This window comes from Phalacrocorax aristotelis, chromosome 2 (genome assembly GCF_949628215.1).
Source record: "Phalacrocorax aristotelis chromosome 2, bGulAri2.1, whole genome shotgun sequence".
Lineage (NCBI taxonomy): Eukaryota > Metazoa > Chordata > Aves > Suliformes > Phalacrocoracidae > Phalacrocorax > Phalacrocorax aristotelis.
Window position 1 is genome coordinate 6,047,604 of NC_134277.1, and position 20,131 is coordinate 6,067,734.

Genomic DNA, 20,131 nt, shown 5'->3' on the forward strand with positions numbered 1-20,131 from the left:
GCACCCCTGTCTTTCCTTCAGTCTGCAATGATCTCAGCATACCTCTGATATTCCAGTCTTCTGCTGGGAGGAGACCATAGTTCTGTAAGTGTCTATGTATGTAACAGGTGTCTAAACTCCCAATATACTCAGTGGAGGTCCAGTTAAGGGAACCTAGAAGGCGATATATCTACCCTGAAACAAGCCCACGTAGTTGGACAAAATCAGTCAGTTAGGCAAGATGAATTTCACCAGTGTGACTACAGAACTGCGCTGATGCCAATGGGATGGCACTGCTGGTGAAGGTGAAGTAGAAATATACTTTTGAGCGAAGATAAGATAGATCCTTCAAGTGGAAAATGGTAGCAGAAACCATGGAAAGTGATGTCATGTTAGCAGGTATCTCCAAGAGAAATTGAAGCTCTGCACCTTTAGCATGGATGTCATTTCACTGGAGAAAACGAGGAGGCTATTTGGCAAAGAACAGCGAGTAGTGATGGGCAGCTGCATGAATACAGTATCATCTGTGACATGGAGCAAAGTGCCAGTCCTGTTGATAATAAATCTCAGCCAATGGATCAACTTTGCTGTATTTGGCAGTACAGATCGCAGTTACACCTAGGTACTCTGGCAGGCAGTGACGAGCTGTCATACGGCGTGAAGATGTGTGTCCTGGCAGAGAAGAGAGTAACTGTTGAGGTGTCTTTGTTTTATAAGAAAAAAATGCTTTCCTTTAACCGTGACCAATGAAGGAAGCAGAGCTATTTAGCAAACGAGATCTCTCTACTCTTAGCTGGGAATGAATGCATGTACTCCTGGAGTGTGTTTCCAAAGTGGGATAATCTTTTATATGGGGTGCAGGCCTCTTTCACCAGGAGATTTATTTTAAGTGCTCACTTCTGACGCATGGCAAATACTCTTGCTCTTCAGAGGTACTTTTATCAGCCCCAGGAATAAGCCTTCCTAATGTTCTGGAAAGTAGAGGGGTGATTAGCAGCAATCAAATGACACTGTGGGCAAGGAAATTATCTTAAGACTTCTGTGGAAAGCAGTTACAGAGTGTTTCTGGAAGGCTGTCCTAGCCTACTGCTGATTACTGCCATGCTGAAACGCGCAGCTGGCTTTATGGCTTATCAGTTGTTGCCTTTTTTTCCCTAGGTGAATTAAAATCTTTATAGGAGGAGGGGTCAGCCTGAAAATGCCTGTGTTATTGATAGGTGGAGAAGATGGTGAGCACAAAGATTTCTGACCTAAGACTGGGTATCCTTAGGGAGACCAGTGGCTGAAATGGAGCTGGGAAGGGTAGTACTTGATTTAGGCACTTCAAATGCGGCATATTTGATGTCTACTGCTGCAAAAGAACCAGATCTGTAGCTGAATTTGTCCTTTGACTACTCAAGGCGGTACTGTTAAGACAAGGTCATCTGTCTTCTGTCCACTGGCCCGTTAATTCTCCCATCTATTTTGCTCTTGAAGATACCTACCTAGACTGTGTGAGAATGTAGTGACCCATTAGGGCAGATAATGGTGAATAACATCATGTCTTGTATTCAAAGAGCACAGAAAAACTATGACAACTCATCTGGGATATGAAAGTTTGTATGTAGTCTGCTGGTTTATTTTTGCAAAGTCTGAGAATATGAGCTGATCCTTCAGTTTGAATTTGAGTTTCAGATCTTTGCACTTGTTTTTTTTTTTTTTCTCCAGCTCTTTCAGTGCTTCAAGGAGCCATGTATGGGCCTGAAATAATGCAGCATCTGTCTCCTCATGATATTTCAGTTCCTGGCTGATGGAAATACCGTGAAAGAAACACATCTCAAATGATTTTGCCTCATAAATGCCTCATTGAGATGTTTAGAAATTCTGTAAGACCAGAAACACAAACAATAAGATCAGTATTTTTAAGTCCTGGCAGTGCAGGATACTTGGGTTTATTTGAGTTTCTTGTGGAATCATTTTCACTGCCCAAGCAACCTGTTTGCAGCTTACTAAAACTGCTCTGCAGCTGTCCTTAAAAAGGAATGAAACAAACATGTGTTATGGGCATCCTGGAACGAGCTGAGACAGGAAACAGCAAAGGATAAGAAAGCAGTGTTGGACAAATTTTGAAGAGCAGCTCCAAATTACTAATTGTCCCTTTCCTACAATTGGTCCTACTAAAACAAATGTGAAGGTCTAAGCAGTTATTTTTTCTGATTCCGTGAAACTAGATACGCTCAGTTTATGATGATCTGCTCTTCTACCTCAGCCTTCAGTGTATTCTTTGGTGGAACTGAAAACAATATTCTTTCGGCATATCTCACTTTCAAATGTATGTGGTCCTAGAGGCAAACCAAAGAGCTCAGGGTATGCGCCTGCTTTTCTGAGTGTTGAAACAGAACTTGGTCTACAACACGTTGAACAAGGTATTGCATGATGTCAGATGTTGTTGCTATCTAAAAACCTAGCTATGGACTCAGGGATATGAAGTGGTAGATGTTGAAACAGTCCCTTCCTCCCCAGTGTCCTGCTCTTCAGTCATCAGTGTGAGGTTACTGTTCCCTTCTGCAGAAAAGTCAACTGATGCACTGAGAGATGAGGTGACCTGCCATAGGCCAGCCAGAGGTCTACAATCAGACCCAGGGGTTGGTAGCCTAAGTGTGAGCCAGGCAGTAGGACACAGCTCCCTGAGAAACCATCCAGTCACTCTGTAGGCTCCTCACCTTCTCCCACACCTGGAGCAAACTCCGTGCTTGCTCGCCTCATTCCCAAACTGAGGCCAACCTGTGATGTGAGCTGAGGCACAGCACTGAGCAATGTCTTGTCCATCAGCTGCCCCTCCTTGTAAGGCTTGTGGAGGCGCAACACCTCTGCTGCCTTCTCACATGGAGGAAATGGGTACAGGCAAGTGTTCAGACCTTTCTTGGTGAGTACATCCTACCTGGTCTCCACAAACCTACACAGCGTCCTCGATTGGGTGGCATATATCACCCCGGACTCAACTCAGTTTTCAGACAAGAGTATGAATGTTGCTTGCCACAGGGCTCTTAATTTACCCGCATTGTAAACAAGAGGTAGACTAAATCTCCCCAGTGATTTAGAGTGGTCTCAATACGTGTTTCAACTGGTTCATTGAGAGATGATTTCTAGGTACTTTGAAAGGAAACAAGCACTCAACAAAAGAAACTCAACCAGGCCAAAGTATTTTTAGAGGTAATGTTTACCTTCAGAACGCAGCAATAGAAGTTAAAAAAGAAAAAAGCCACAAAATATCTAAAATCTTGAGTTGAGAATGTACAAAACAAAGTCATAATAAAAAGAAAATTGCTTTACAAAGTCGCAAAATGAATTTAAACAGTAAACATGTATGAAAGCATGGAAAATCTAAAATAAGTTTTTTTTGTATATATTGAATAATAAATTACAATTCTAAAAATAGAGAAAGGAAAGCAGTAACCATTCTGACTCAAGTAGAGAATCTTTCATAACATCTTTCTTCGGGGGAATGGCACCGATAATAGCTGTGGGTCTTGGCTTGACAATTTTCAGTAGCATCGAGTATTTTCCAGGAACTGAAAACTAAACTGACAAATACCTCCCCCAACCCCAATAGTGACCACCATTTGAGATTTTTTTTCCTTTTTATTTTTTGTTAATGGCGAAGAGAAAACCTACCCAATCCACCTATCGATATGAGCATGTGTGTATATGCGTGTTTAGGATGCCCTTCTTGGAAAGTCTGTACTGAAATTAGAAAAAGGAGATAGCATAAAGGTGTGTGCTTGCCAATGACCAGATTGGTTTGTTCTTTAATTTAATCCTACCTATCCTTTCTTCTGTATTAGTTCAGAGAAGCCCGATACAAACACCCCCCCACCACCCCCATCCCAACACTCTAGGGGGAAGAAGCTACCCTAAGGTGCCCATGGATGGATTTTTCTATTGTGCTTCCAACAGTGTCAGGGCTCTGGGTTGTGGTGCAGCATCAAGTCTGCTGAGCTGGCCAGGTGAGGGCTGTTCTCCAGTGTCAAGGCAGGCTGCATTTATCCTGTCTGTATACGAACACCAAGATGATAACCCTAAAAAGTCCTTAGGGTGTAGATGAAACCCTGTGTGTAAGGTGGATAAGCCAGGATTTTTCTTTTTTTTATTGTGGGCTTTGGTTTTTGTCTTATACAGTTCTCTCGTGATCTCCAGAATCTCCTATTTCTTTGGCTTGGTGTTGCCAAAGGTGACAAAGACCACTTCTGGCTCCTGAAAGCTGCCATTGGTGCGGAAGTTTTCGCCTGGGCTCTTCAAGTACCTCCGAAACATGGGTGAGGCGGATACTTCATATTGGGGATGAGAGACCACATCACATGTGGAGGATGTCTGTGTCTCAGATTGCTTGGTGACTGTGGTGGATGAAGTGATGATTTTGTTTCCAAACTGGTCCATTTCCTCATACTGCTCCATGACAGTCCGGGTGGCTCCATAAAGCTTGGACCCATCGGGCCCTGTCTGCAGCTCCAAGATGCTTTTCTGCCTCCGTGGATTTTGTGGGCTGGGGGCATTCAGAGAGCAGTAGTCCAAAAAGCCTCCTTTCATCCCACAGTGGCAGCTGCCTTTGGAGGTGTCCAGGGAGCACCTCTCTTTCTCACTGATTGGATGGTTGGCATTGCCAAGGGCGTGCTGTTTCATTGAGCTCAGCCCAGCTTTTGTTTGGATGGGCTCTGGTGTCTTCTCAAAGGGGGTCATGTCACGTCCAGTAGACCCTGCTGATGGATGGTTAAAGGAGCTAAAGTTGTCCTGAGCAAAAGCTTCCCTCTTTCCTGGAGTGTCAAGGCAGTCTGGTGAAGGAACGTCCCAGGGGGAATGTGCTGTCCTGGGTGATTCTGCTGGTTTCCTGGCAGCAGACTCGATGGAGATGTAGGAAGGTGAGGAGGGAGAGCTGACACGAGATTGAATGAGGCGGGGGACCTCTAGCTCTGCCTTGGTTACCTCAGCCTTTTCTGCCACCTTCGCAGCTTCCACAGATGCTTCTTCCCCTGTCTCCATTGTGATTCCCTCCTGCTTGGCTTTGCTTGAGACAATACTGATTTTACGGATATTGCTGCTGCTCACAGAGCTTTGGGTGTTCTCCAGAGACTCCTTGAACAGCCCTGAGAGCCCAGCGATGTCTGAATCAGACTTGAGACTAGAGACAGAATAAAGAGCTTTCTTGATGGCCTCCTCAATGTCCAGGAGCCGGGCAAGTGTCTGCTCCTTCAGGTGGATAATCTCAGCACTTGCCCGTTCCAGGTCCCCAAAAACCAGCTCCACTGAGGAGACACTGTCAGTGTCCTCCTTTGCCAGTGTCTCAGCCCTGTCCTGTTGCTTGGCCTGGTGAGCCTTCTGACGAACAACCCAGTCAGGGACCTTCTCAAAGAAGCTCTTCAGAGCTTTCACATCCACTTTGCTTGTCTCCTCCTCAAACTCCTTTACCCGAGTCAAGATCTCTTGCAGCTCCTCCTGCCTCCTGAGGTTCTCAAAGATCTCCATAGCCTCCTTGACATTGCCTTTCATGATCTCCTCTTTGTGCACTGACAGCCTCTTCCGACGCTCATCTTCTGTTTCTCTCTTGTTTTTTTCTCTCATAACAACTGCTGGCTTCTCCTGGGCAGGTGTCTCTACCCCTCCATCAGGACATTTCAATTTCCCACTGTTCTCTTGCTGTTGCTCCTCAAAGGAGTTCACTGGCTGTTGATGGAAGGATATTTGCCTCCTCTCATTCACTTGCTGCACGACTCTCTGACTATCCCACAACCCATAAGAATTAGACACACTTTCCCTTTCCACCTTGGATGAGGCATTTTGTGCAATGTCATCTCCTCTGTTTGGGGGAGTGTTGTGGCCCACAGGAGAGGTGCTTGGCTCAGTCTGCCCTGGCACATTAAGTGCCTGTGCTCTACCAGGACAGGTTGGATGTGATACTGAAGAGCACCCGTTCTCTTCTTGGCATAGCTCTGTATGCCTCTGAATCACCTCACCTGGGCATCTCCTTGGGGCTGCTCCTTTCCCATTCATCATTCCCTGCTTGACTTCAGAAATAACCACTCCATTTTTTGTTGACTTTGAAGTCTTAGCACTGTCTAATTCCACCTTTCCTTGTCCTCCTTTGCTGGCCTTGTACCTTTCCTCTGCCACTTGAAGAGGGGTTTTGGGAGTGGTTTTTGGCAGCTTTCTCTCAGGGCTCATACCCTGAACTGTGACAGGCTTGTTCACAGATGTGTCCAAAGTGCAGCATTTTGCCTGAACCTCCCCATGGCCTGATTGTTCACGTACTTCCACACAGCTTAATTCCAGCTCCATGGGGGAAGGCTTTGGCTTGCTGATGTCCCTCAAGCCTGGAGGTTTTGGAGGCAGGGGTGGAGGGATAGGTTTGGTTGATCTGCTTGTGCTGTTATTTGCAGCGGCAGAATGTGCCTCATGTAAGAGGTGCTCAGGTTTTGGAGGAGGAACAGGTTTTTTCCTGGCTGGGGCAGTAATTTCTGGTTTTGGAGGAGTCCTGGGCTTCTCTGCAGGACTATGATCACTGGGTTTGCAGGACAGAGAAGGGAGGGCAAGAAGAGGGTTCTGGAGTGGTGCAGAACATCCTGGGGCTTCATCTTTGCTGGTTGGAAGTGGAAGGGCACCTTCTTTTGTTGTTTTAGTTGAGGGTGGGCAATGCTCTGCTTTCATCACAGCAACTGAGGGAGGAGGAGGAAAGTCATTATCAGCCTGTGACCCTGAAGCCACTACAGCAGTCTGGTTACTAATGACTTGAGCCTCATTTTTCTTTTTACACACAGAATAGGACTGCCCTGCATTTCTGTATATCATAGCGGCTTTAAAATCCCCTCTGGAGACATTAACGTTAGACTTTTCCAGCGACTGAAGTGTGGCTTTTAAATTACCTCGGACAACATCCTCTTTTTCTACCAGGCGCTGTTCTGTGGCGGCACTTTGCAGTGCTCTGATAGCTGTCTGTACATCCCCTCTGGTAATAACATCTCTTTCTTCTTGCACTGATTGCTCTTTGTAATCAGACTCAACAAAAGGGTTTATATAGGTTTTCACAGGTGTGGCAGTATAAAGGCCATCCTTAATGCTAAAATCTCTACTAGGCACAATTTGGTTTTCCTGGCTCAATAGTTGTCCTCCCTGTACTTCCTCTGAAGCACTGACCTTTTTGTGTGATGCTATGCTCTTCTGAGACATGCTTGTGTGGTTCTTGGATGCCTCCTGCACTCTAGTAGTGGTGGTCCTGATGGCAGTGCTGGTGCTCTCCTGCGTGGTGAATGCAGAGTCTTGTTGGCGTACGGTTGATTGAAGGGTCACTGTCCCCTGTGTGCTGGCTGCCTGCTGCCTGCAGGCCATGTGGACCTCCTCCCTGTTCCTCTGTAGCTTGCTCTGGACATGGTGTTGAATGTTTTTTGCTTCTGCTGTTGCTAGTCTCAGGCTTTGCATTGCAGCCTGAAGATCACTCCCAAGGGCCTTTTCTTCTGGTTGCATCTGGCTGGCTTCTCCAGTCACCAAACTTTGCTGTTTCCCAGACACTTCTGTCCTCTGAGCCATCACATGGGTTGGAAATTTGCCTTGTGTCATATCTTTGGGTTCCTTCAAACTGGCAGTGGTGGCTGCTTCTTTCTCTGCCTTCTTGCTGATATCTGCAACCCTTTGGATTGACTTCGTAGTCACTTTAAGCCCTCCTGACAGAATTTCTTCCTTTCCCATCACTGTGGGCAGGGGCTTCCCAAGACATTGCACTGTGGTGCCTGTCACACCTGCTGCATGCACAGCCTCTCTCTCTAATACACCCTCTTTGCCCATGCTTTCACATGCGAATATCTTTTTTGCTCCCTCCATAACCTCTGGCTCACCCTCTGCAATTACTTTCTCTATTTGTTCTTTGTTTGGTAAGATATGTATCTTAGCCCCCTGCACAACCAATGGGGTGCTCTCATCTGCCCCCTGCTCTGCTTGGGAAGAGATGAGGGATTGTATCTCCGACTCCTGCTGGAGATTCTTCAGATAGTCTAGATCTCCCTTCTCAATGCAGCTTGCATAAAGCTGGACGTTTCCCTTCTCATTGTCCTCACGCTTAACCGTTGCTGTTGTTTTCTGCTCCTGAGAAGAAGCCAACAGGTTGCCTATTGTTGACTTCACGTCCCCCTTGACAACTTTCTGCTGGACAGAATGGAACAGGAGGGAGTAGAGAGTCATCTTCACCGACCCTGACTTTGTCTCTTGCAAAACCATCCCCTTTTTGATGGAAGCGTCTTGACTGAGGAGACCCTGTAAAGCCTTAGCTACGTTTCCGCTCAAGTCCTCTTTGCCTTTAACAGCTTCGCTCTGGTCCAGTAGCTGCAATGGGCTTACTTTGATCTTGCCTTCTCTGTCCTCCTCCACCAGCACGCTCTGTGCTTCCACATTGGTTCTGTGCAGAAGCTGCAGCATGATTCTTTGCAAATGGCCTCCCACAATCTCCTCTTTCAGGATCTCTGGAGCACCTGGGCTGCTGAGCTGGTACTTCACCATCTTCACACTCTCCATATCATTGGCTTCAATGAGGATCCCATCATGCTGAATAGCCTGGCAAGTGCAGAGCGTCTCTAAAGTCTCCTTCATGGTCTTTTCTTTCAGTTCTGTTTCTATACTACCTTCAGAAGCTCCGAATTTGTCCAAGGGCGTGCTCTCAAAGAGCCACGTTGTACTTTTCACATCTGCATGAGGGATTGCTTCTGGGGCTCCAGCACTCGCCGTCACCTCTGAGTCCTTAAGGGTATCCATTGGCTGGGTTTCAAACAACCAGGTGCAGCGTTTTACATCCCCTTTCTGGCTGTCCTCTCTCTGCACTGTACTGATAGATGAGCTTCTCTCTGCATCCCCGTACAGGGAGTCCACAGGCTGGTTTTCAAAAAGCCAAGTGGATGTCCTCACATCACCCCTCTGAACATCACTGACACTGACCATCCTCACGTACTTCTTCTGGCCCACTTGCTGAGACTCAAAAAGCTGCTTGTTGGACTGAACGTCTCCCTTCTGCACATCATCTACTGTTCTGAGCACAGACGTCTTTCCCCCTGAGAAGGAGTCAAGAGGCTCTGTCTCAAACCTCCACCGGGCAGCCTGGACATCTCCTTTCTTGATGTCTTCTTGGGTGACAGCCCTAATCACAAACACCTCTTCTTCCTTCTTGATCTGATCCAGGGGTTTAGTTTCAAATAACCATCGGGCACCTTTCACATCACCTTTCATGATTTCTTCTTTCTGCACTGAGGTGACCTCATGGTAACCTCCCTCTTTGTCCTGGATAGCATATAAGGGTTGGCTTTCAAAGAGCATCGTGCAGGACTTGACATTAGCTTTGCTCATGGTGTCTTTCTGGATCTTCTGAAGCTCTGTCTCATCCACTTTGTCATGGATTTGGTCAAGGGAATAGGTCTCAAATACGAACCTTTTGCCACCAACATCTCCCCCCTTGATATCCTTTTCTGGAGGGATTTCCTGGATGCCCTCAGAACTGTCCTTCAGTGAGTCAATGGGGTAGTTCTCAAAAAGCCAAGTGAACTTGTGCACAGATCCAGCTTCAATTGTCCCATCATCCTTCTGGGATGTTGGTTTGGTGGGTGTATCCAAGGGCTTAGCTTCAAAGAATTCCTTCACTCTGGACACCTCCCCAGACTGTATCTCCACACGACTGGAGTACCGCACGGTTTTCTTTTGGTCAGCTTCACTGACAACACTGCTGCCCAACGGTTCAGTCTCAAAAAGGTGCCGGACAGTTTTGACATCCACTCCCTGTAATTCCTCCTGACTGTATGCCTTACTGACTTGTAAATACTGCTCCTCCTGGCCTTTCAGGGAGTCCAGGGGCTGAGTCTCAAACATCCATGTGTATGACTTCACATCAGCTTGGGGCACACTACCATCGTCCTCCTGCTTCTTTTCAGCCTTCTCATACAGGGTGTGGATGGGCTGAGTCTCAAAAAGCCACCTGCAGGTCTTCACATCCCCCTTTTGGGAGATCTCCCGCTTCACTGAGGGATGCTCCTCACCTTGCTGGTGATGAATGACATCCATGGGCTGAGTTTCAAAGAGCCACTTGGCTGTTCTGACATCACCAGCCACCACCTCTTGTTTTGTGATCCCCCGTATTATATCCACTTTCTTGGTGCTTTCGTCAAACTGGTCCAAGGGCCTGGTTTCAAACATCCATTTGTAGTTCTTGACATCACCACTGATGATTTGCTCTCTGCTTACAGAGGTGACTTCATGAAAATTGCCAAAGCTATCCTTGATAGCATACAGAGGTGTTGTCTCAAACAGGATTTGGTTGGCTTTGACGTTGCCAGCTGGAATCTTCTCCTCTTCTTTGGTAATGGGCTCAGCATCAGCCTGCTTAATGCTGTCCAAGGGGAGAGTCTCAAACAGGGTCTTGAAAGACTTCACATCCCCTTTCACTACCTCTTCCATGCTGGTGGCTGGAATTTCTTCCTCAAACGCCTTGGAGATGCTGCCAAGGGGACAGGTCTCAAAGACATGTTTTCTTTGCTTCACATCTCCTTTCTCCTCTGCTGAAAGTTCTACTTTCTTTAAACGTCCCACCTCAAAATTGTCTTTCAGGGTTTCCATTGGCTGGGTTTCAAATAGCCAGAGTGTAGATTTCACATCACCTCCAATGACTTGTTCTTTGGTTACGACGCTTTCTGAAGCTTCTCCTTTCAGAGAATCGAGAGTCTGGGTCTCAAAGAGCATTCGTTGCTTACTGACATCTGCCCCTGTGACAAAATCTGTTGAAGCCTTGAAATCCTGTTCTTCAACTGTAATTTCTCTGATGGCATCCAGAGGCTGAGTTTCAAATATCCACCTTGCTCCACTGACATCCGGCCTTCCAATTTCTTCTAATGAAATCCCGCGGATTATTTGCACTTTGGAAGTGTCCTTGTTGATGGTATCCAGGGGCTGAGTCTCAAACAGCCAGCGAGCTGTTCTGACTGCATTGCTCTGAATTTCTTCTCGGCAGACAGACTTGATTTCGTGGATGTTTCCAGTTTTGTCTCTGATGGCACAGAGGGGCTCTGTTTGGAAGAGCCTGATAGTCTTCTTAACATCCCCTTTTAGCTCCTGGATTTCTGACTTGAGTTGTAGGATGCTCTTCTCCTCCACTGAGCAGCAGCGCCCTATAGCATCCAAGGACTGCGCTTCAAAGAGCTGTCTGGCACCTTTCACATCACCTCCCTGGACAGGCTCCTTGAGAACCGCCTCCTGCACTTCAGTTTCATCCGAATACAGTTTGTTTAATGAGTCTAGTGGTTGGGTTTCAAACAGCCACCGGGCAGTGTGCACATCCCCTCTGGCAAGGTCTGTTTCTGATATCTTGGCCGATGTTGACAGACTGTCCCCATTGATTGACTGGTTTTCAAACCTCAGGGAAGTATTTTTCACATCCCCACCAGGAATGATTTCTTCTTCTGCCAGCTTCTTTGTCGCTTGGTGGTCCCCAATGGAGTCAAGTGCCCAATTCTCAAAAATCCAGCGCATGGACTGAACCTCTCCTGGAAGAACTTTGTCCAGGTTCACAGAGCCTGCATTGGGATCTTCAGTATTAAGCATTTCTGCCAGGTCCTCAGTCACAGCTTCTTCCAAGTTCTTCCTGAGCTCAGGATGCATGTGTCTGTAGAGCCTCTTTAGCTCGTTCACTTGACGCTGCTGGTAGAACTTGGAGAAGGCTTGCTTTGGAGGAGGCACGGGGAGTGGGTTGAGATCCTGGCTCCCTGGAGCGATGGCCTGGACTGAGCCAGGGGCAGGGGGGGGAGGTAAGTCGTCTTCCATTTTCTTGATGGCAACATTAGATGATTTCTGAGCTTCTGACATCTTTAGGGAAACAGTTTTAAATGTCAGCATCATCTCTTACCCCCCAACCCCATGGCTGTTAATAGTAAGAACGGCAAAGGAAAACGCCAGCTAACAAAGGAAATCCATGCACCTACTAAGCTCCATACCTTTGGTTCAGTAGCACACAGCACTCCAAAGCACCACACCACTGCACACGCTCCAGGCCTGGGGTTAGCTCTGGTTCCACAGCAACGCGCTCTAAAGCAAGTTCTCTAATCCAGGCATGTGCGGTGGTTAGTCTACAGTCGCCAGGATTCAGTCCAGCTACAGTGTAACAGAGATGCCCAGCGTGGGCTGTGTCAGCAAGAGTGACCACAAGAAGAACATGAAATCTGCCTCACTAAAAGTTAACCTCTCCCTCCTGCTCCCGAGTGTCCAGGGCAGCGTGAGGACCTGCAGAGAGTCTGGGAACATCAGATATGGGTGGAGGAGAAAGCCAAAGAGCTATTTGTGAAGAGGTCTCAAAAAAAAGTAGGCTGATGAGCACAGCCTATTTTTGGGTAGTAAGCTAGCATGATGGGCTTTTGGTAGCACCATGGGCTGCCCACCGCACAGGAGCTTGGGGCAGGACGTTTGTCTAATGATTTCTTCTGTTGGACTCCAGAATGTACCCCACTGTCATCATTTGCATAAGAATAGATGCACAGTTATACAATTAGAGACTTAAATGAAGCTTTTCTGACTTGCGGACTTGTACAGGCATGGGACTAACTGAGGTTTACACACCGCTGGCATTAGCAAGCCGAATTCTATGCTCTCTAAGGAGGACAAAGCAAGGCTGAGGGACAAGAGGGTGAGGTAACATCCACAGCTGGGGGCCAGCAAAAGTTAGACCTGTTTAGACTCAGTCAGCCTGAGTTCAGCTCAAATTCACAGCAGCGTTGGTATAGAAGTGAACAGCGGGTGCAGTCGTGACGGGGTGGACTGTCATTGTTTAGCCTAACTTTGAGCCTCACTTTCTGCATTTTTTCTCCCTAGCTTGAGAAGCCTGGGTGCCGAACGCTGAACTGAATACCTGCAACCTGCAGTAGTTTGGCATTTATCCAGAGGGAAGGTAGCTGAGGCCTATAATCATTATCTAAAAGAGACTAAAGAGACTGTAATCCTGGTGGCTTTCCTTTCAGTAAACAGATCTGCTGACCCTTGGCATGCCTGTGGAGTTACGTCTGTAGAGTTATGCCCGGAATATTATTAGTTGTTGCTCAAAGCAATGGCGCGTGGTGTTATTTCACTCTTACACACAGATTGTTCCTGCTAAAAATAAGTATCGAACATTAGTAAAAAAAAAGAACAAACCACCCCCCAGAATACCAAAATCAGCATATTTTGCAGCAAGAGTAAAATGTAAATCTTTCACATGAGCCAACGCACTTTGAATGCATTTTTTAAAATAAGGGTTTTTTTTTGATCTGTGAAGAGCTTCTGAACGTGGGGAAGGGCGACCAAGCAGCCGACAGCTATATTCAGTATGAAAACGCTCCTTGTTGCCTTGTGTGGGTATTTAAATCACACTTCACCACAGTCCACAAATATTTGGTTAGATAACGGTGCTTATCTTTAACATTTCTTACCTTGCTTTTTTTTTGTCTGTGGGGAGAATGAATGGAGTTGTCCTTCACAGTACTCTGGAAAAGACATGAGGAGAAATGACATCAAACTGCATAGGAAGACACGTTTTCTGTATTTATCTCTCTCTATATATACATATATGTATGTATCAATTACAGAGACCTGAAAACCATAACAGATGAGGGTTTATTTTGGTTCACTGGCAGCTCTGTGCAGCTGGAAAAAACAATCTTATTCCAGGTCGATCAGAATATTTGTTTCCAAAAGTCTCAGTCAACAAACAAAACCCCAGACACATTTGTTTAGAGTTGGGGGAAAAACAAAACAAGCACTGATTTCTGCAAAGTTGATTTAGCCTATTTTTTTGTTTATATTTCTATATTTTAAAAATAAAACTGATCTACATTTGTAATTGCATTATGGATTGTGTAATTCATTGTTTGAAATGGCTTTTCTTTCCTTTTTCCATTTTTTTTTGAACTTCTAACTGTTTTAATTCTCCAGTTACAGTCTCCACTCATTTATTTTGAACTGGGACTGCTTCAGTCTGGGCTCCTCCAGTACAGAGCCCTGATACATGCTTGAGAGACTGCATCTCTGGACAGGGACCCTGCAAAAGACTGGGAGTAGGAAGGAGCATGGACGTGCCTGCAGGAAAGGTCCGGATGTGAAATCACATCCCACATTACTCCTGGATCACCAGTGGAGCTGGGGAAATGGGAAAATGCAGCTCAGTACCTCATAACCCTTATAACCTGAATTACCCTATGCCCCAATGATCAGCCTGGAGTGGGTGATTAAATCCCTGAATCCCAGGCCAAGGGCTATAAACAGAGGAACGCAGTGAGGCTGCACTGTAAAGTTATGCCTGAGTGTGACATCTATGGATGTATATACCTGTGTGTGTTGGAGTGGGTATAGCGTGGAGATGTATGTGTTGCTGTGTGCTGAATATTTCCTTCATGGATGTCAGTGTATAAATACATACATGCAAATAAAGTGGAAACCTTACGAATTAATAAACTGTTGGTATGGGCTAGTGGATGCAGAATTGAGTGTGTGTGTTTGGTATGTGTGTGCATCTGTGAATATAATGTGTATGTATGCGCAGCTTATACATCATATACACACATCTGATAACATTTATACAATATTTGCAAATGGCAAGGAAAAGCTGGGCATTTTTGGAAAACCAAATGCTGTGTTTCTGCAGATTTAAGGAAGCAGACATGTTCTCTGTCACCCTCTTACAACCACTTGCTGGGATGGGACATTGCTTGGATGCCACTGGTGATTTGTGAGGGGGAGGACGGTGACGGGCGGTGCTTACCGGCTGTGCGGGGCTGCCAGCATGAGCAGCAGCAGCAGCTGTCTGGGAGAGATAGAGAGCCGACAGCTCCTTCACGGAGGGCGCGGAGAACCTCTCTCGTCCTTGGTGAAGTATGTGGCTAGTGTTGTCTGCTATGTCTAAAAATGACTGCGTCCTCTCATCTGAAACAGGGACAGACGTGTGCGGTGAGGTATGTGCCAAAGATGCGAGGGCTCGGCCAGCCTGGAGCGCGAGGGTCGCTTATCAAAGGCTCTGCCCGGGCGCCTCCGCTGTCTGCACACCGATTCCCCCGGCAACCCCACCCTGGTCCCCCAGAGCTTGACATCATGCCCTTTTTATACAGGGAGAAAACTTGGACATTTCCACCTCTTTCATTGCTGAAACAGACTTTGAGCCTGGATGAGAGTGACATATCGGGCGGTGACCTGAGGCCACCATCCTGCTGGTGGGGCACAGAGCCCGCACCCATTCCTGCACCCCTGGACAAGGCCATCACCAAACACAAGCGAGTCAGAGGATGTGAAGGAGCTACACATGTTCAGCTTGAGCCAATTCCCACTTTCTTTTTTTGTTTCAAGGCCACACCTGCCTCCTGTTGGTGTGCCTGACAAGTCATATCCATTTATCTTTACCTCTCCCCTGGGAGCCTGTTTCAGGGAACAGAGGTGAAGAGGTTATGAGACTTGCCCAAGGATGTATCAGGGAGTCTTTGGCAGAGTCAGAGGACCAAACCCTGCTCTTAGTTTAGAGATCTGATATTTTGAGCTGCACCAGCTCCCATGGAGTCCCCTCTGGGGGCCAGCATGGCATTGCTGAGATATTAAAGATATTCAGAGTTCCTCCTACCTTTGTTCAGATATTCCTAAGGGTACACAGAAGGGACTGGATGGCTGGAGCAGTCATGCAGTTTTGTATGATGCTCAGGCCATGCTCCTTCATTACCGCTTGTTTTACTTCCTCTCCCTTGGTTCTCATCCCCCTAAACAGTGGGGGCTTCCCCTCCCTCTGTGGGAGGGAGCCATGTCCATCCCCAGAGAGAGGGTCATGTCAAAATTAATGGCTCCAATGCAGATGGGTTCAGAGGCAACTCCAAATTCTAGCTAAGAAATTTCTTTTTGCGTAACTCTGCCAGGTGTGAGCAGGACGGCCATCTCCACCTTCCGGCACAGACATATATACTTCTACACATAGAAGTATAGACATATATAGACGTTTACACCTGTATGATGCATCTTAGTCCTCCAGGTTAGCCAGGGCCATAATTTCTCTGTTACCACTGTAAAAACACGAGAAGGTTCTCCTTTTATCTGCAGACTTGCACTGCTGCATTCGGATTTAGTGCGGTATTTGCAATGCTTTCTGTTTGAACAATGGGTTCTCTCTCCACAAATCCAGCTATTGCACAGCCAGGAAAGGGCTGATGTACTTTTTAATATGTGCACATTAGAAGCACTGCAGCAATTCTAGCATTCTTTGCCCTCAAATCTCAGTCCCTGCATCATGAGATTTTGTAAATAACAAACTTAACAGTTCTTTTCCTTTGTTTGCTACATTTGAGTTCAGATTTTCAAGGTTTTTTTTAAAGTACTGAAAGAGATTTGCTTTTTTTTTTTTTTTTTTGAAATGACAAGAGCTAATGTTATACACTAACAGGATTCCAGAAGCTGGTGCTTTGGATGAAAAACCAGTTCCTATGGGGAGAAACATGCACCAAAAAGCCATGAAGATAAGAGCAGAGGGACCCCAGCGAGCTTGTCAGACGCTGGCTGGGATGCTGCTGGAAGGTGTCAAACCCCAAGGTTTCTTTTGTTCTTGGTTCCAGCTGCCTCTGCAGATGTGCAGGCATTTTGATGCAGATCCGAGGCTGGATGCATGAGGAAGCAGTGGGTTGCAATACAGATTTAGCTGCCCGGTTCTGCCAGAGGTCAGTAGGACACCAGGGGAGGAAACAGAAGAAGATATTTCCTTAATGCTTTTTTTTGCTAAGTCACCAGGCAAATATGGGACCTCTCTGCCTGATTTTTGCTGTCCACAGCTTAAACACTAAGTCAAAAGGGATTATTGATCTATGGCCAGTAGACATTGGCGCTGCTGGGGCAGATTTGGTGCATCTTAATACAGGCTGCGAGATTGCAACCACCCTCTGATGGCATCAATTTTTCCCCACTCTGCTCAAGAGACCCCAAACTTTGACTAGATCCCTGGCTTTTTCAGATGACCAGCACCCTGAAAGTGGGGAGGAAAGGGTCAAGGCATCGCTGAGATCTCACTTTTACAGGAGCTGGTGCCAGTATCTGCTAGCACAAGCCCTCCCATCTGCTGCAGTGGGCTTCTCCCTTTATTTGGAGGCTCAAGCATGCATTTGAAGGGGTCTACTCTGTCAAAATGGAAAATGAAGCAGCTGCCAGCAAAGGTACCTCAGATTTCATGGTCTTTCCTTATTATGGCCATACCCTGTGAGAAGAGCATTGAAGCATGTGCTGAATTAGCTGCAGAAAGCTTTGAAGAAGGCTTTGAAAAATCTTGTCTGGGAATCTCTTTCTTTTCTCCTACATTGCTGAATTACTGGAAAGGCAAAAGGGGTCCAATCAGTCTGGAAAAGAGAAGCTTTCTTCCTTACAAGATAATGAGGTTCGGCTAAGCCTCCCAGTAAGAGCAACGGGGAGAGCTGGGGAGAGTCAGCTTTGCTAGCTAAAACAGAAAGGAAACCAAGTACAGATTTGCAGCCTTTCTGGTTGGGGAAATGAACACAAGCCCTCGGCAAGGGCATGGCCATGCTGAAAAAACTCTCTTAAAATCTACCTCTAGGAAATGGGAGCACTTCACGGCAAGGCAGGGACCCTAGGCTGACACAAGTATTGCTGTACTTAACTGTTTCGGTGCTAAGTGCTTAGCAAAAGCAACCCTATATCCTAGAGCTGGGCTGGTAACGTTTAATGGTCTCCTCCCACGCCAGGCTATGGGTATTACCGCTGAGCTGATATAATTTGTATTGGCCCACGGGCCCGTGGGTCGAGATGCTGCACAAAGAAGAGCAATGTGCCCCTCCAGCCAAGAATAAATAATGCAGCTGAAGGAAGATTTCCAGGCCATGCAGTGGAAAATAGCACAGCCTCAGTGCTGCCTAGTCCTTCATCCGCTAGCTTGGATGGATGAAAGGCCACAGGGCTTCTGTTTTAATGACGGATATAATTAGATACAAGGCTTTCGTTGAAGCCTTCCCCTTATCACTGTCTTTCTTTTTTTTTTCCTTTTCCCTTTTCACATTTTTGCAGTGCACAGGCTGTGCACAGCCCTCTGCTTATCGCTTCTCACAAAACTGTCTGCCTTAGATAGGGGCTGCTCAAACCCGCCGGGCGGGCGGCTGGCTCTGCGCTTGCGGAAAGTCTGGTCGCTCCAAGCTGCTCTGCCTGACGAAACAGGCTGCTGCCACCCTCTAAATTGCTAATTATAGATAAGAGCGAAAGAACAACAGTTCATTCTGCTAACGAGAAAGCCGAGCTGTCACGTGTGCGTGGCTAACGATGTCCAAGAGGCACCTAAGACGACTCAAGAGATGTGAGCAAGGTGCTGCTGCACAGCTTCCCCGGGGAGCGAGGGGGGAACTTCCCAGCTGGGGACGTTAAAGCAAAGCCAAAGGATGTTTTGCAGACTGAGTTTAGGGCGCTATTTGTTTTGTATGAGATGGAGGGCATAGAAGTCCAGTTCAAGACCTATGCCAGGCTCCGTGTTTCTGCCTTGCTGAGCAAAAGGGCTCCGCTGGCATGTTTGGCATCCGTTCCAGCGCTGAGTGATGCATCCTGGACGGCACTGATTGACTAGCACTGACTGCACCCCCAGGGATTTTAAACCTGATACTTCAAGCATTAAAGCAACCCCTGTGAGCTAAAATAGAAGAAAAGAGCTCCTGAGGACCCCCTCCTCCTGTCCCACCCAGTGGCTGGCACCGTGGCTGACGGCAATGCTGTCGAAGTGTAGGATATGGGGAATGCTCCTCCCCGCTGGGGTTTGTCGGCAAAATGTCCTTCGTGCCAGCGTCTGGCGCCAGATGAATCTGCACATTTCATGTGAGGGGCTGCAATGTTAGGACTGTCCATAGAGAGCAGCTGTCAGGATTTCTTTAGCTCTTCCCTTGCCCCATGTATATGCTATTCAGGCTCAGTTTACAGCCTCACTGCCCCATCAGCCATGCCCCTGGCAAGCAGGGAGGGCTGTGGGACCTGGAAACTTGCAGTGGAGGAAAATCATTCCTCATATTCATTTGCACTCACTGATCTTTCTAGGCGCAGGGCAGAAGAAGGGGAAAGGCAAGGCAACAGGGGGGAAAAAGCTCTTAAATACTAATCTAAAAATTCATTCACTTCCTCTTCAGCTATTGCCCATAAATCACTCAACTGCTCTGTCTCCTGCTGAAGATAATATTACAGGTCTCTTGAACCATGATTGTCTTATATCTGACAGCCAACTCCCAAGAAGTTAAAAACAAATCACTAACAAAAACACTATCCCCTTCCTTCCCCTGAGAAAACCCCACCTCGCCAGTAACATGACTGCTCTGGCTTGCTCTGCTTTCTATTTAAACAGCTTCATCCTATAAAGAAACAATGCTACCCACCTGCTGGTGTCCACCACCACTGCTGCTGGCACTCCTTTGCAGCCCGGCTCCCACCACCAACCCCAGTGAGCTACCGAGTGCCTGAGTCACCTATTAAAAAAGGAAGCTGCAAGCTCAGCACCAGTCTCCCGGGTGGCCTGGCCAACCACATGTCATCGGCTTTGCTCCCAAAATCAGCTCCCTGAGCAAACACAGCTGCTAAACAAAGCCCTTTGTGTCGCTGTGTGCGCCCCATGGCAGTCCGTGAACTGAGGGTTGTGTAACGGGGCCTGAGACTGACATGGGGCTTGCACGAGCTGGAGGGAAAGGGATAGCCCAGTGGTGCAAGTCACGCCAGGGTCCTGTCCTCTCCATCACTTGCTGAAGGGAGCGGTGCTCCAGAGAGCATCCCGTCCCAGCCAGACGAATCTGGCATCCTCCGTCACCTGCTCAGCACCTGCCCGACATTGCTCCTCTGCTGACCAACACCGGGTTTGCCATGACAGCTGCTGGACCTGGCATGTCCTATGCCATGGACATCTTTTGGTCTCACCCCTTGGGTCTGCCATGGCTTGTGTGCTGTGAGGCATTCAGTGCACCCCACGGTGCAGGACCCAAACCCCAATACTCAAAGGCCAGTGGAAGCAAAGGGGCCCATGTCCTGGAGCTTCTTAGCATCAGGGAGATCATGATAGGAAGACAACTATTTCTTCCGACTGTGAAAGGGAGACTGTTTTCCAAGGGGATTAGAAGTGACCCAACACGGAGATGCTCCTGGGTTT

At 47.2% G+C, this 20,131-nt stretch overlaps 1 protein-coding gene across 3 annotated transcripts in view; it reads right to left on the reverse strand.

The window, feature by feature from the left end:
* Positions 1 to 3,160: 3,160 nt before the first annotated feature.
* Positions 3,161 to 20,131, reverse strand: part of XIRP1 (xin actin binding repeat containing 1) — a 34,278-nt gene continuing 17,307 nt past the window's right edge. For 2 of the 3 annotated variants that reach the window (XM_075082253.1, XM_075082254.1), the window contains 3 exons: positions 14,756 to 14,916; positions 13,428 to 13,481; positions 3,161 to 11,835 (listed from right to left, as the gene is read on the reverse strand). In XM_075082253.1, coding sequence (XP_074938354.1) covers positions 4,162 to 11,835; positions 13,428 to 13,481; positions 14,756 to 14,916 — 7,889 coding nt within the window. In that variant the 3' untranslated portion in view covers positions 3,161 to 4,161. The remainder of the gene's footprint in view (positions 11,836 to 13,427; positions 13,482 to 14,755; positions 14,917 to 20,131) is intronic. The other variant, XM_075082255.1, reaches the window with a different exon arrangement.